Source organism: Engystomops pustulosus, chromosome 2, assembly GCF_040894005.1.
Source record: "Engystomops pustulosus chromosome 2, aEngPut4.maternal, whole genome shotgun sequence".
NCBI lineage: Eukaryota > Metazoa > Chordata > Amphibia > Anura > Leptodactylidae > Engystomops > Engystomops pustulosus.
This window is the reverse complement of record NC_092412.1, coordinates 242,345,576-242,358,333: the sequence shown is the minus strand read 5'-3', so window position 1 is coordinate 242,358,333 and position 12,758 is coordinate 242,345,576. Positions and strand designations below refer to the sequence as shown.

The 12,758-nt window shown below is 43.0% G+C and overlaps 1 protein-coding gene across 1 annotated transcript in view; it reads left to right on the top strand.

The window, feature by feature from the left end:
- The first annotated feature begins 5,379 nt into the window (after positions 1 to 5,379).
- Positions 5,380 to 12,758, top strand: part of CYYR1 (cysteine and tyrosine rich 1) — a 53,181-nt gene continuing 45,802 nt past the window's right edge. The window contains exon 1 of the mRNA XM_072133218.1: positions 5,380 to 5,712. Within this exon, the coding sequence (XP_071989319.1) occupies positions 5,643 to 5,712 (70 nt within the window). The 5' untranslated portion in view covers positions 5,380 to 5,642. The remainder of the gene's footprint in view (positions 5,713 to 12,758) is intronic.

The following is a 12,758-nucleotide window of genomic DNA, read 5'->3' as shown; positions in this document are numbered from 1 at the left end:
AAATAACCATGAGGGGGCTGTATATAAAATAACCATGAGGGGGCTGTATATAAAATAACCATGAGGGGGCTGTATATAAAACAACCATGAGGAGGCTGTATATAAAATAACCATGAGGAGGCTGTATATAAAATAACCATGAAGGGGCTGTATATAAAATAACCATGAGGGGGCGGTATATAAAATAACCATGAGGGGGCGGTATATAAAATAACCATGAGGGGGCTGTATATAAAATAACCATGAGGGGGCTGTATATAAAATAACCATGAGGGGGCTGTATATAAAACAACCATGAGGAGGCTGTATATAAAATAACCATGAGGAGGCTGTATATAAAATAACCATGAAGGGGCTGTATATAAAATAACCATGAGGGGGCTGTATATAAAATAACCATGAGGGGGCTGTATATAATATAACCATGAACGGGCTGTATATAAAATAACCATGAGGAGGCTGTATATAAAATAGCCATGAGGGGGCTGTATATAATATAACCATGAGGAGGCTGTATATAATATAACCATGAGGGGGCTGTATATAATATAACCATGAGGGGGCTGTATATAAAATAACCATGAGGGGGCTGTTTGGGAAGATAAACCAGGGAATATTTTAGGGAGCAGGTGACTGTTTTACGTTTCAGAATTTTTAATGCTGCCACGTGAGTTCACTGCAAAGGGGCCCATTGAGGCTCTGTCACCCAGAGGCCTACTGATACCTGGAGCCGATCCTGGTTCAATGTACTTTTCACTGAAACTTAACTGTAACAATCAGTTTTGTTGCAATTGTTCTGGAAATTGGTATATAACCCCTCTGTAGTCCTAAAAAGCTGATTTTACGTAAAATGGCCGTATCATGTAAATTTTTAAGGATTTTTTTTAGTTCCCCACTAAAATAGTAATAACAAAATCCAGATGTGCTGCAAACAGACAATACTGGAAACTATCAAAAGCTCTGTGACATTAATGGACATTCTAACAGATCAATCAGACTTCCATAATTATTGTATATAAAGATTTGTCCCAAACCAAGGTGAAAAGATTCAGTGCCTGAAAATCGCCAGAGTCTACAAATCAAAGAACAGATTACAGATTCTCTCATCTCCATTGGATAGTAAAACAGTCGTGCTCTTGGACTGTCTAGCCCCCCCCCCCCCTCCTTTTAGTTGGATTAGTTACGCCTAATAATTGTGTTACAGCTCATTCCCCTTTGCTAAAATGCTCCTCACTGCTCCATTGTACAAGTCGTAAAAATGCCAAAAAGTGTCTTAAACACTTCATATAGGGAGTCCATAGCATGATAGAGGATTCTGGTGCCATTGTGTGTTTGTTGATCTCCCCCATTGATAATACAGACCAATTACCATTACAATTACTCAGACACAGGATAATCATGGCTGCCTTAAGAGTGTAAATGAGACGTCATAGAGGTTGTGTTCAGTGCGGACTAACCAGACTGGTGGAAGAACTTAAAGTACTTAAAGGAAATTAACCACAATCTTTTACCTATATCGGTAGCTGGAAGCAGGATACGAGGATTTGGGATTTGTTTATTATTAGTTAATTAACTTTTAACTTTATTTAAATGCGCTACCCCACAGCACAAATGGTTAATAAAAAATTGCAGGAGGTTTAGGGTAAAACATTACAGCCAAGATACCTGCAAATACAGCAACACATGAACAAGTGAGAGAGTTTTGTGCAACACCCCTGCCAATACCTAGGCAGGCTGGTAGTTGCGAATAGCGCCCTCTCCAGGTCAGGAGCTGTTAGGGGGAGTGGCGAACCCTCTATGAAGGTTCTAGAACCTGGTCATTGTGTAATAGCTGCTGTAGCCTCTGCCTGGAAAGGCAATAGTTAAATGGGTGTAAGTTGTTATCCAATCAGTTGGCTGTATTGTAAACTGGAGTGTGATTGGAGAGGTGGTACCACCAGACCAGGGGGAGTATAAAACCCTTGTGCAGTGGGAGCACATGGTCCAGTCTTTGCCTGACAGCAGTCTGACCTCATGGTTCAGTCCAGACTACAGGAGTCAGAGAGAGAACAGAGAGTCAGTGCGTATCACACCTTCAATGCTGTCACAGATACCAATCCCAGGAACTGAGTCAGGAGACTCTAATCTAGAGCTGCAGCTGCCACAGTTTGGACACAGCTCCATCTCCATTCTCCAAGCCTGCATCTACTACCAGGCTGGTGCCTTATCCTGCTGTGGACCACTCTACATGACCACTCCAGTACCAAAATCTGCTGTTTTACCGTTTAGGCTACCTGTTGTTCAATAAAGAACCGTGAGCTGATTTGCACAATGTGGTCTTTGCCTGATCCCTGGATACGGCTGTCTACCACCACTGGCTTCCCTTCCATTACCCAGGGACCTATCTTACAGACACCTCAGGGGTTGCCCCAGGGAGAACCAGTACATCAGCCTTCATATTTCTTGCACACACCACCTACTGGAGACCTGCCAGGCTGTAGGAGAGCCTTCGGTCTTCATACCAAGCACCGTGACATCAGCGTGCCTAGGCCTCAACCGCCAGCCACTCCAGTATTCTGGGCCCCGGCTGCCTCCAGGCCCAAAGAAAAGGCTAGGCCCCGGTGGGGGATGTTGCATTTTCTAATTCCTTTGTTAAAGGAAAAAAACTCAACAGTTTATCTGAATATAAGACCACGGTGGCCAGCGGTTATATCCAGACAAGGAGCGCTGCTATATCCAGACCTGTGGTACACCGACAAAGGGCCGCGGACCCCAAAACCTCAGCTTATGGTTGACACCCTGCTGCCCGGAAGAGGCCTATGAGCACTTCCACCACTGCACCCACCACTCCTGCTGCGGGCACCGTGAGCACTTCCATCATTGCGGGCACCACTCCTGCTCCGGGCACTGCCGTGTTCTGGGTCAGACGCTGCTGCATACAACCAGTGTTAGGACCCAGAGCGGCGCACAGAGCAAAAAAGAAAGGGTCGGGGCACAGAGAAGACAGAAAAGGTAAGTATTTATTTATTTTTTATTTGTACTGTGACATCAGTGTCTGTATCATCCCTGTACTGTGACATCACTGTGTGTATTATCTCTGTACTGTGATATCACTGTGTGTATTATCCCTGTACTGTGACATCACTGTGTGTATTATCCCTGTACTGTGACATCACTGTGTGTATTATCTCTGTACTGTGATATCACTGTGTGTATTATCCCTGTACTGTGACATCACTGTGTGTATTATCCCTGTACTGTGACATTATTGTGTGTATTATCTCTGTACTGTGACATCACTGTGTGTATTATCCCTGTACTGTGACATCACTGTGTGTATTATCCCTGTACTGTGACATCACTGTGTGTATTATCCCTGTACTGTGACATCACTGTGTGTATTATCCCTGTACTGTAACATCACTATGTGTATTATCCCTGTACTGTGATATCACTGTGTGTATTATCCCTGCACTGTGACATCACTGTGTATAGTATCCCTATACTGTAACATCACTATGTGTATTATCCCTGTACTGTGATATCACTGTGTGTATTATCCCTGCACTGTGACATCACTGTGTGTATTATCCCTGTACTGTGACATTATTGTGTGTATTATCCCTGTCCTGTGACATCGCTGTGTGTATTATCCCTGTCCTGTGACATCACTGTGTGTATTATCCCTGTACTGTGACATTATTGTGTGTATTATCCCTGTCCTGTGACATCACTGTGTGTATTATCCCTGTACTGTGACATCACTGTGTGTATCATCCCTGTACTGTGACATCACTGTGTGTATTATCTCTGTACTGTGACATCACTGTGTGTATTATCCCTGTACTGTGACATCACTGTGTGTATTATCCCTGTACTGTGACATCACTGTGTGTATTATCTCTGTACTGTGACATCACTGTGTGTATTATCCCTGTATTATGACATCACTGTGTGTATTATCCCTGTACTGTGACATCACTGTGTGTATTATCCCTGTACTGTGACATCACTGTGTGTATTATCCCTGTATTATGACATCACTGTGTGTATTATCCCTGTACTGTGACATCACTGTGTGTATTATCTCTGTACTGTGACATCACTGTGTGTATTATCCCTGTACTGTGACATCACTGTGTGTATTATCCCTGTATTATGACATCACTGTGTGTATTATCCCTGTACTGTGACATCACTGTGTGTATTATCCCTGTACTGTGACATCACTGTGTGTATTATCCCTGTATTATGACATCACTGTGTGTATTATCCCTGTACTGTGACATCACTTTGTCTATTATCCCTGTATTATGACATCACTGTGTGTATTATCCTTGTACTGTGACATCACTGTGTGTATTATCCCTGTACTGTGACATCACTGTGTGTATTATTCCTGTACTGTGACATCACTGTGTGTATTATCCCTGTACTGTGATATCACTGTGTGTATTATCCCTGTACTGTGATATCACTGTGTGTATTATCCCTGTACTGTGACATCACTGTGTGTATTATCCCTGTACTGTGACATCACTGTGTGTATTATCCCCTGTACTCTGATATCACTGTGTGTATTATCCCTGTACTGTGACATCACTGTGTGTATTATCCCTGTACTGTGACATCACTGTGTGTATTATCCCTGTACTGTGATATCACTGTGTGTATTATCCCTGTGACATCACTATCTTGTGTACATGGTCACAGCACAGTTCATCCTCTTCTATCCTGTATATACTATATATACCATCTGAATATATATCTGATCCTATAAATAAGGTTTTCCCCATGGGGTTATGGGTGGATGACCTCTGTATCGGGGTCACCAATGTGTTTAAACTGCCCTGATTACTTTGTCATAAATATTTAGGTAGAACCTCTGGAAAAGTGCAAATACTTTATCAGAAGATAAAAACATGACACAGATCAAACCTTCACTGTTAACTAAGAACTTTCCAAAAAATGTAATACACAAAAAATCTTTTTATGGAAAGTTTAAACAATGCTAAAATCTGATTCAAACAAAATGTATTTCATTACAGAGTTTAAAGATAAATCAAATGGTGCAAGATAAAAATAACCCAAAAAAAAAAAAAACTAATTTTTTTTTTTGCACTTTCAAAAACTTTAGGTAAAAATAAATCAGATTTAAATTGGATTTTACATCCTCAAATTACATCTCAGAAGTAAAAAAATTGTTCTAAATTGGGTAGAGATGAAAAAGATTTTTTTTTTGTTTATGGAATATTTAATTCTTTTAATTCTTTTAGGAGATAACAAAAAAGTGTTATTAACTTTTTTTTTTTTTTTTTTTTACAAAGAGAGGCGGAGGCGCCTGGAGGATATCACACACAGAGCTGCATCTTTAAAAGGGGAAAAAAAAAAAAAACACACACACTTGCCACCCACTGAGCAGAAATGTGAAATCTGAGAATGGAGGCATCAGGAAAAGCGATTGGAACACAGGAGGAAGGAGCAGGGAATTCTCACACACACACAAAGAGAATCTGTGGGGGGGGACACATCGGCTTCACAGCTCTGGATGACAAGGACCCCGGCACATCCCCAGCGCTGATATCAGGTTATTATCCTGCGTTATATGACGCTGACTCCGCTACGGATTCGCACTCCGCGTCCTCGTCGCATCAAAAGTTTGGATGGACATAACTAAGGCACCGAGCCACACAAGTCTGCGCACAGCGCTGCTGCTCTCCGCCATCAGCACAGGTAACTTTATGCGTTCACTTTTTTTGGGTTCCAGGGTAGATGTAGCAGAGTTGACTCTGTTGTCACAAATCCAAGGCTCAATATCATCACTTTCTGAGTTAAGATGATATATAAGTTATATATAAGAATCTGTACAGCGCTACGGAATTTGATGGCGCTATGGAAATAAAGATTGTGATATCTCTGACTCACACGCATCAAACTCAACTCTGCTACATCTATCAAACTCAGCCCTGCTACATCTATTATCTCTGCAAAGCAAACTAACTTCCATATTCTCTAGACATCTGCTATCCGCTGGTCCTGTAGAAATCTAGGGGGGATCCGGGTGTGTGTGAGTTGGTCATTGTGTTTTAAAAAAGAGTTGACAGTAAAGCAACTCGGAGTTATCTGTGCAGAGGTGTATGACATCTGTAGGTGCAGGGGGTTAGACTATAGCGCTGCTATTGCAAATTTAGGGTTTGTGATGTTTTTTTACTGCTCTATAACATGCTGCATGCAGATAGGACACTATGTACAAGCTTCTCAGCTCCTCCTGCTCTATAACACGCTGCCTGCAGATAGGACACTATGTACAATCTGCTCAGCTCCTCCTGCTATATAACATGCTGCCTGCAGATAGGACACTATGTACAATCTGCTCAACTCCTCCTGCTCTATAAAATGCTGCCTGCAGATAGGACACTAAGTACAATCTGCTCAGCTCCTCTTGCTCTATAACATGCTGTCTGCAGATAGGACACTGTGTACAATCTGCTTGACTCCTCTTGCTCTATAAGCTACTGCAAGCAAAGAGGACACTATGTACAATCTGCTCAGCTCCTCCTGCTCTATAACATGCTGCCTGTAGATAGGACACTTTGTATAATCTACTCAGCTCTCCCTGCTCTATAACATGCCGCCTGCAGATAGGACACTATGTACAATCTGCTCAGCTCCTCCTGCTCTATAACATGCTGCCTGGAGATAGGACACTATAAACAATCAGCCCAACTCTCCCTGCTCTATAACATGCTGCCTGCAGATATGACACTATGTACAAGATTCCCAGCTCCTCCTGCTCTATAACATTCTGCCTGGAGATAGGACACTATGTACAATCTGCTCAACTCCTCTTGCTCTATAACCTGCTGCAAGCAAAGAGGACACTATGTACAATCCGCTCAGCTTCTCCTGTTCTATAACATGCTGCCTGGAGATAGGACACTATGTACAATCTGCTCAGCTTCTCCTGCTCTATAACATGCTGCCTGCACATAGGACACTGTACAATCTGCTCAGCTTCTCCTGCTCTATAACATGCTGCCTGCAGATAGGACACTATGTACAATCTGCTCAGCTTCTCCTGCTCTATAACATGCTGCCTGCAGATAGGACACTATGTACAATCTGCTCAGCTTCTCCTGCTCTATAACATGCTGCCAGTAGATTGGACTACATGTTCAACAACGGGTTCATGTTAAAACTGTCATCACATTTCGGACATAAATATATAAAGAGACCACAGGAAGGGAGCGCTGGTGTAGAGATTAGCAGAGTAACGGGATTCCCAGCTGGCAGAGCGTTTGGCAGACAGCTGTATACACAGGGCAGGTGGATATACAGGCGGCGGATTCCCAATACACTGACATACATCCAGTCTGGTCATAACAGGAAGATATACAACCTCTGTTAGAGTGAAGGGTTACTATCTTGTGTATTTTGGGCTATCAGCGTATTTAGGATTGTGTTCTGTGCTGCCCCTTGAAGTGTGTACTGACATACAGCGCTCCAATAATCACAGGAAACATGTTATCTATACATCTGTATACATGTCACTGCTATACTGTGCAGTCATGTCAAACACATTGGGGGAAATTTATCAGATGTCTGAGAGCAGAACTGTTCTAGTTGCCCATGGAAACCAATCAGAGCTCAGCTTTAATTTTACAAACAGCTGTGGGAAAATGAAAGCTGCGCTCTGATTGGTTTCCATGGGCAACTAGAACAGTTCTTCTCTTAGACACTTTTGATAAATCTGCCCTGTTTTTCGGATTATAAGGCGCACCATCTATAAATGCCTGCTAAAATGTCTAGGTTCATATATAAGGCGCACTGGATTGTAAGGCGCACCTGATTATAAGGATGAGTGACCAGCAGGTGGCAGACCTGTGCACAGCTCAAGGCAGCTGTTGTCTGTAAGTACGGTTCATATATAAGGCGCACTGGACTATAAGGCGCACCTTTTGATTTCTGAGAAAATCTAAGGATTTTTTGTGCGCCTTATAGTCCGAAAAATATGGTGTCTTTTGACCATTATGGCAAACCATTTTTGCCAATTGTAAGGTTGGAGGCGATCATTCACAATGACCAACAATGGAAAGTTGTCAGCCATCTTGGGTTACTTTCTTTTTCTGCTATTTTGGGTAAAAATTTTATATGTATGGCAAGATCAGCCAATCTGTCCCAATCCTACGTGATGTAAGACAGGGCTGGTAAAGGTGCTACGTTACACGAGGTGCTACATAGCGTTCAATGGTGTAACTAGAAGCTGATGGGCCCCAGTGCAAAGTCTGTGCCGGGCCCCCGACTATAATGTATGGTATATAGTAATAGTCTTCTCATATGGGAAAGTGACACCTTATGGGCCCCTAAGCCTCAAGGGCCCGGTTAAGGCCGCAACCTCTGCACCCCCTCAAGTTACACCCCTGATAGCGTTGTATGATGGAAATTGGCAGCATAAGGACCGTCTCTGTAGATACTTAGGGTTTGGATACCCCTATCAAGAATAGATTAGATTAGGGGTCAATTAAAATTTGGGGGGGGGATCAAACATCTAGTTTTGCTAAGTTTAGGTGTTTTGCAATAGTAGAAGTGAAACTTTTCTTTCGGGTCATTACTATTTCATGAGGCTGAGCGGCTTGTCAGGAAGCAGGTGTTGATGAGCCGCAGTATGAGTGGCATTTCCCATGGAAAATCCTTCCGACTGTGGGAAGTATTGAGCGTTTGCATAAAATATGTGCACTTTTATAGCCTGATAAAAAAAGGATGACTCGAGTCGTGATGAACGATGAACATTTCGGAATAAGTGTTACATTATTTAGTTCGTCGTGAGGTACACCAAGCTGCAGGCGACAAAATCCAACCCAAGACTGTCCTGACCAATGAACCTGATCGCTGTAAGTACTTGGGCAATTTACTTTAATGACTTGCCAAAGAAGACAAGACAATGGAGGTCCTTAAGAAAACAACTCATCCCCTATGGGTGGGACAGGACTTCCACCAATTCCAAAAATGTGGGTCCATAAAATAAAATTACTGATCCACCATTGAGAGAATAGGTTTTCGAGTTTTGGGCTCTCCATCAATCACAACAATAGCCGTTCCCGATTCCCAAGCTCTGAAGCTACTTTCCATATTATAAGGTTGTCCCTCAATGTCCTACATCTTATAACTATTAGGGGGGATTACTTTCAGACTTCCAGTGCAGGAAATACCCTGGAAGGTTATTATTCACAGTCACAGTTCTTACGATAGGAATGGGTCAGGTCAAGGGTCATTTCCTGTGAAATGTTAGTATCCGCTCCACGTATTGATATTTCCTCGAAATCCTTATTTTATCCCGTTCCTGCCAGATGAGTTTAGGATTGCAGTTTGTCAAAAAGAGCAATTGCCTAGAGGCCTCCACCATTTAGGGGGATTCAGCCGAGAGTGTTTGTGGATTTGGATGACATCAGCAGGACCCATTAACATGTATCTATTAGTTGTATCTCCAGTGTGATCTTCAGTCGAGGGCTACTAAGAATTTTTGTTGTCTGGAGTCTTGGCCGTGCTGAACAAAACAATTTAGACAATTTTAAGCAAAAGAAAACTAGCTGTTGTGGCCCAAATAGATATGCAAATGTCTATGCTTCCAAGAGCATTCTGGGACATAGTCTGGTATCAGTTGGATGGTTATGGACTATTGGTGATTATCTACCTTCATGGGATTGTAGAAGGTTCTAGTGAACTCCCTTATCCACAGGATAGGAGATAACAATCTGATTGCGGGATGGCTGACTGCTGGGATCCCCTAAAAGAAGGAATAGGGGGTGTCATCCACACTACTTGATTGGTCGAGAAGTTGAGCATGCTTCCTGTCATTCCATTCAATTGAGGTTCTGGAAGAGGCTGACCAAGGAGTTCAGTTATGTTCAGAACTTTTATAGAGAGTGTATGGAAGTGCCGGACTTAGCTGTCACCATCTACTGTAGACGCATCCCTTGCTTAGAGATTATCTGGAGGCTCCATACACATTAGATGGGCATCCTCATCTTTACCAAATTTTGACCGACCCTCACGTGATGGATATGATGAGCTCTATAGAATTTCTATGTCTTAATGTGGTGTAGCAATATCTTGAATTTTGGCTGGAAACTAAGATTCCAGTAGAGAAGCTTGAGCCTCCATGTCCGTTCTTCTCACCTTGCGGTCCTCCATTCCTGTACATGTCATTACATAGGCGAATCTCACAAGTCTATGCAGGCTCTGTGGTCAGTCATTTGCAGTTGAGAGAAGATCACATTTAGCAAACTAATTGGCTCTCTTAATATGTAAATGTAGCTAGTAATGGAAATGCAAATGGTGCGCTGCTTCTTTATAAATCAAGTGCAAATTAAGGTCAGTGGGATTGAGGTGGGAGGGGGTGGCCGCAGGACTTTTCTATTTGTCATCCAGTCTTTCCATACCCCCCAGAGTATATCAGCACTGAGCTATGGTAACATTTTTTTTCTGATAATCTGATTAATTATAGTAAAGAAACATGTGGCCTCCAACAGTCTCCAATTTCTTGCTTTGATCTCTACGTAAACCCTTTCAAGCCCAATCTACTTATTTCTACTGAAAATGAGAGCGATACATTGTAGTTATTCAGGGGGTCAACACTTGTCGACAACTCTGACAACACGAACATCCATAACTTGTGATATTCATAAAAAGCTTCCAGGTCCGTCTTGGACCCTTGGACAGCAACACTGAACAGTGAAGATACATAATCTTGGCGTTCAAAGAATCTGTTACAATAACATTCAAGATCCTTTCTTCTCCTAATTAGGGTTGAGCGGACCCCAATGGCAAAGTTCTTTTTTGTACCGACTTTGCCAGTTTGGGTCCCCCGGATTTGACCCCAGGCTTCTAGCTCTAGGTGTGTGTTCAGCTCAATTGGTGCAGGCACCAATTGTGGGCATTAACTATATAATTACTGTAGACAAAGTCGCTGGTGACATTCAAATTGATTGGTGCCCCCCCAATGAAGATCTGGTGGCTTACAGTGCGCTGACACATTAGATAAGTACTAATTTCAGTACTTTGCCAGCAAAGCGATACTGTACAAGCGATAAGGGATTCACATACATTACATTAAAGGAAACCTACCATTTCAGATCGTCGGTGTAAGCTGTAAACACCGAGCACCAGCTCAGGGTGAGCTGGTGCCGGTGCTTAGTTTCGCTAGTGTTATAAACCGCGGTATCGCGGTTTTAACACTTTTTAAACTTTATAGCAGAAGCCGCTTTGGCGCTGCGCGCGACCGTGCGCGCGCAACGCCTGCGGCATTTCCTATGTAGGCGCGCGCACGATCGTGCGCACGCAGCGCCGAAGCAGTTTCTGCTATAAAGTTTAAAAAGTGTTAAAACCGCGATACCGCGGTTTATAACACTAACGAAACTAAGCACCGGCACCAGCTCACCCTGAGCTGGTGCTCGGTGTTTACAGCTTACACCGACGATCTGAAATGGTAGGTTTCCTTTAAGACAACAAATACAAAACTACAGTAATCACGAGACAAGTGGAAGGAGGACCCTACCCGTGACACGAGGTGAGGGACCAGAGCCATTATTGTCTGTTGTAGGCATTTAAACATTGTGCCAGCACCGATCAAGGTTGTTACATGGGGCGAGGTCCGGTTTCAGGTTATCTACGGGAACCATGGCTCGACAGGATTTTAAAGTTTGAGTCCAGCTGTACTTCCTGATATATGCCTGGCTGAACCTTAAGCAACTATTAGACACCCACTAAATGGTCAACCAATCCCACTGAAATCTTATTTCCAGGGTAAACTAAATTGGAGAAGCGCCTATTGGATAGGTTATTAGAAGCACCGTGATCAGCTCCCGTCAGAGCCACTAGGAGCATCCACTTCACAGTAAATGGAGCCACAGACAGACATCTCTATCCAATTTTTAGTGATCATGCAATCCCAATACCTTCACTATACAGTGGATGGGGCTTCTGCATCTGATCACTGTACATTATGGACGCCACAGACGGTTATGCAACCAGCTGGAGTAGAAATGTCACATCTCTTCCAATCTCATATGGATGACCCTCCCTATTAATAGGTCGTCTATTCCTACCCTAATAGTCCTGTACCATAAACCAAAACCAGCCAGAAGTAGGGTCCATTAGTTTGGTGGTGTCTGGTTATAATAGAAGCTGTATGCAAGGTTTCCTCACCTCCGGTATCTCCCCTCTGTTCATCCTCCTGAACTTCTCCTAGAACAAGAAGATAACACTGAGGAGTTCTCCTGGCAACAGAGTCAGTATTTCCATCTCAAAGTTTTATTCTGGAAGAGGTGGCAAGTTTACAGACTTAACACCTCAAATGTGCAATTCACACATGTGAGAGAAAACAACACGTTGTCATTATTTTACTACAGTCAGTGAGTTGGAGGTATTACACCAAAAAAAACTCTTTTGAAGTGTCACGGGGGAAGAGACGTTGTAAGAGCTGACACCAGCAACGATTCCTCAATAAAGTGGGTTACATCCAGAACTGCATAGGCTGAGGTCACACCTGGACCTTGAAGACTTTTTGGGGCTCATTTACTTACCTAACCCTGTCACAATCCCGCAGCGCATTGTCCGGCGTGGATTCGGGTTCTGCCGGGATTCTATAAGATCGTGCGCCTGATATCCAGTAGGTGTCGCTGCTGCGCCGAGGTCCGCCGGAGTTCACCTGCTTCTTCACAATGCAAGTAAGTGCTTGATCTTTTGACACATTTCGTTTTTAAAAACCAACGTTTTTCTGA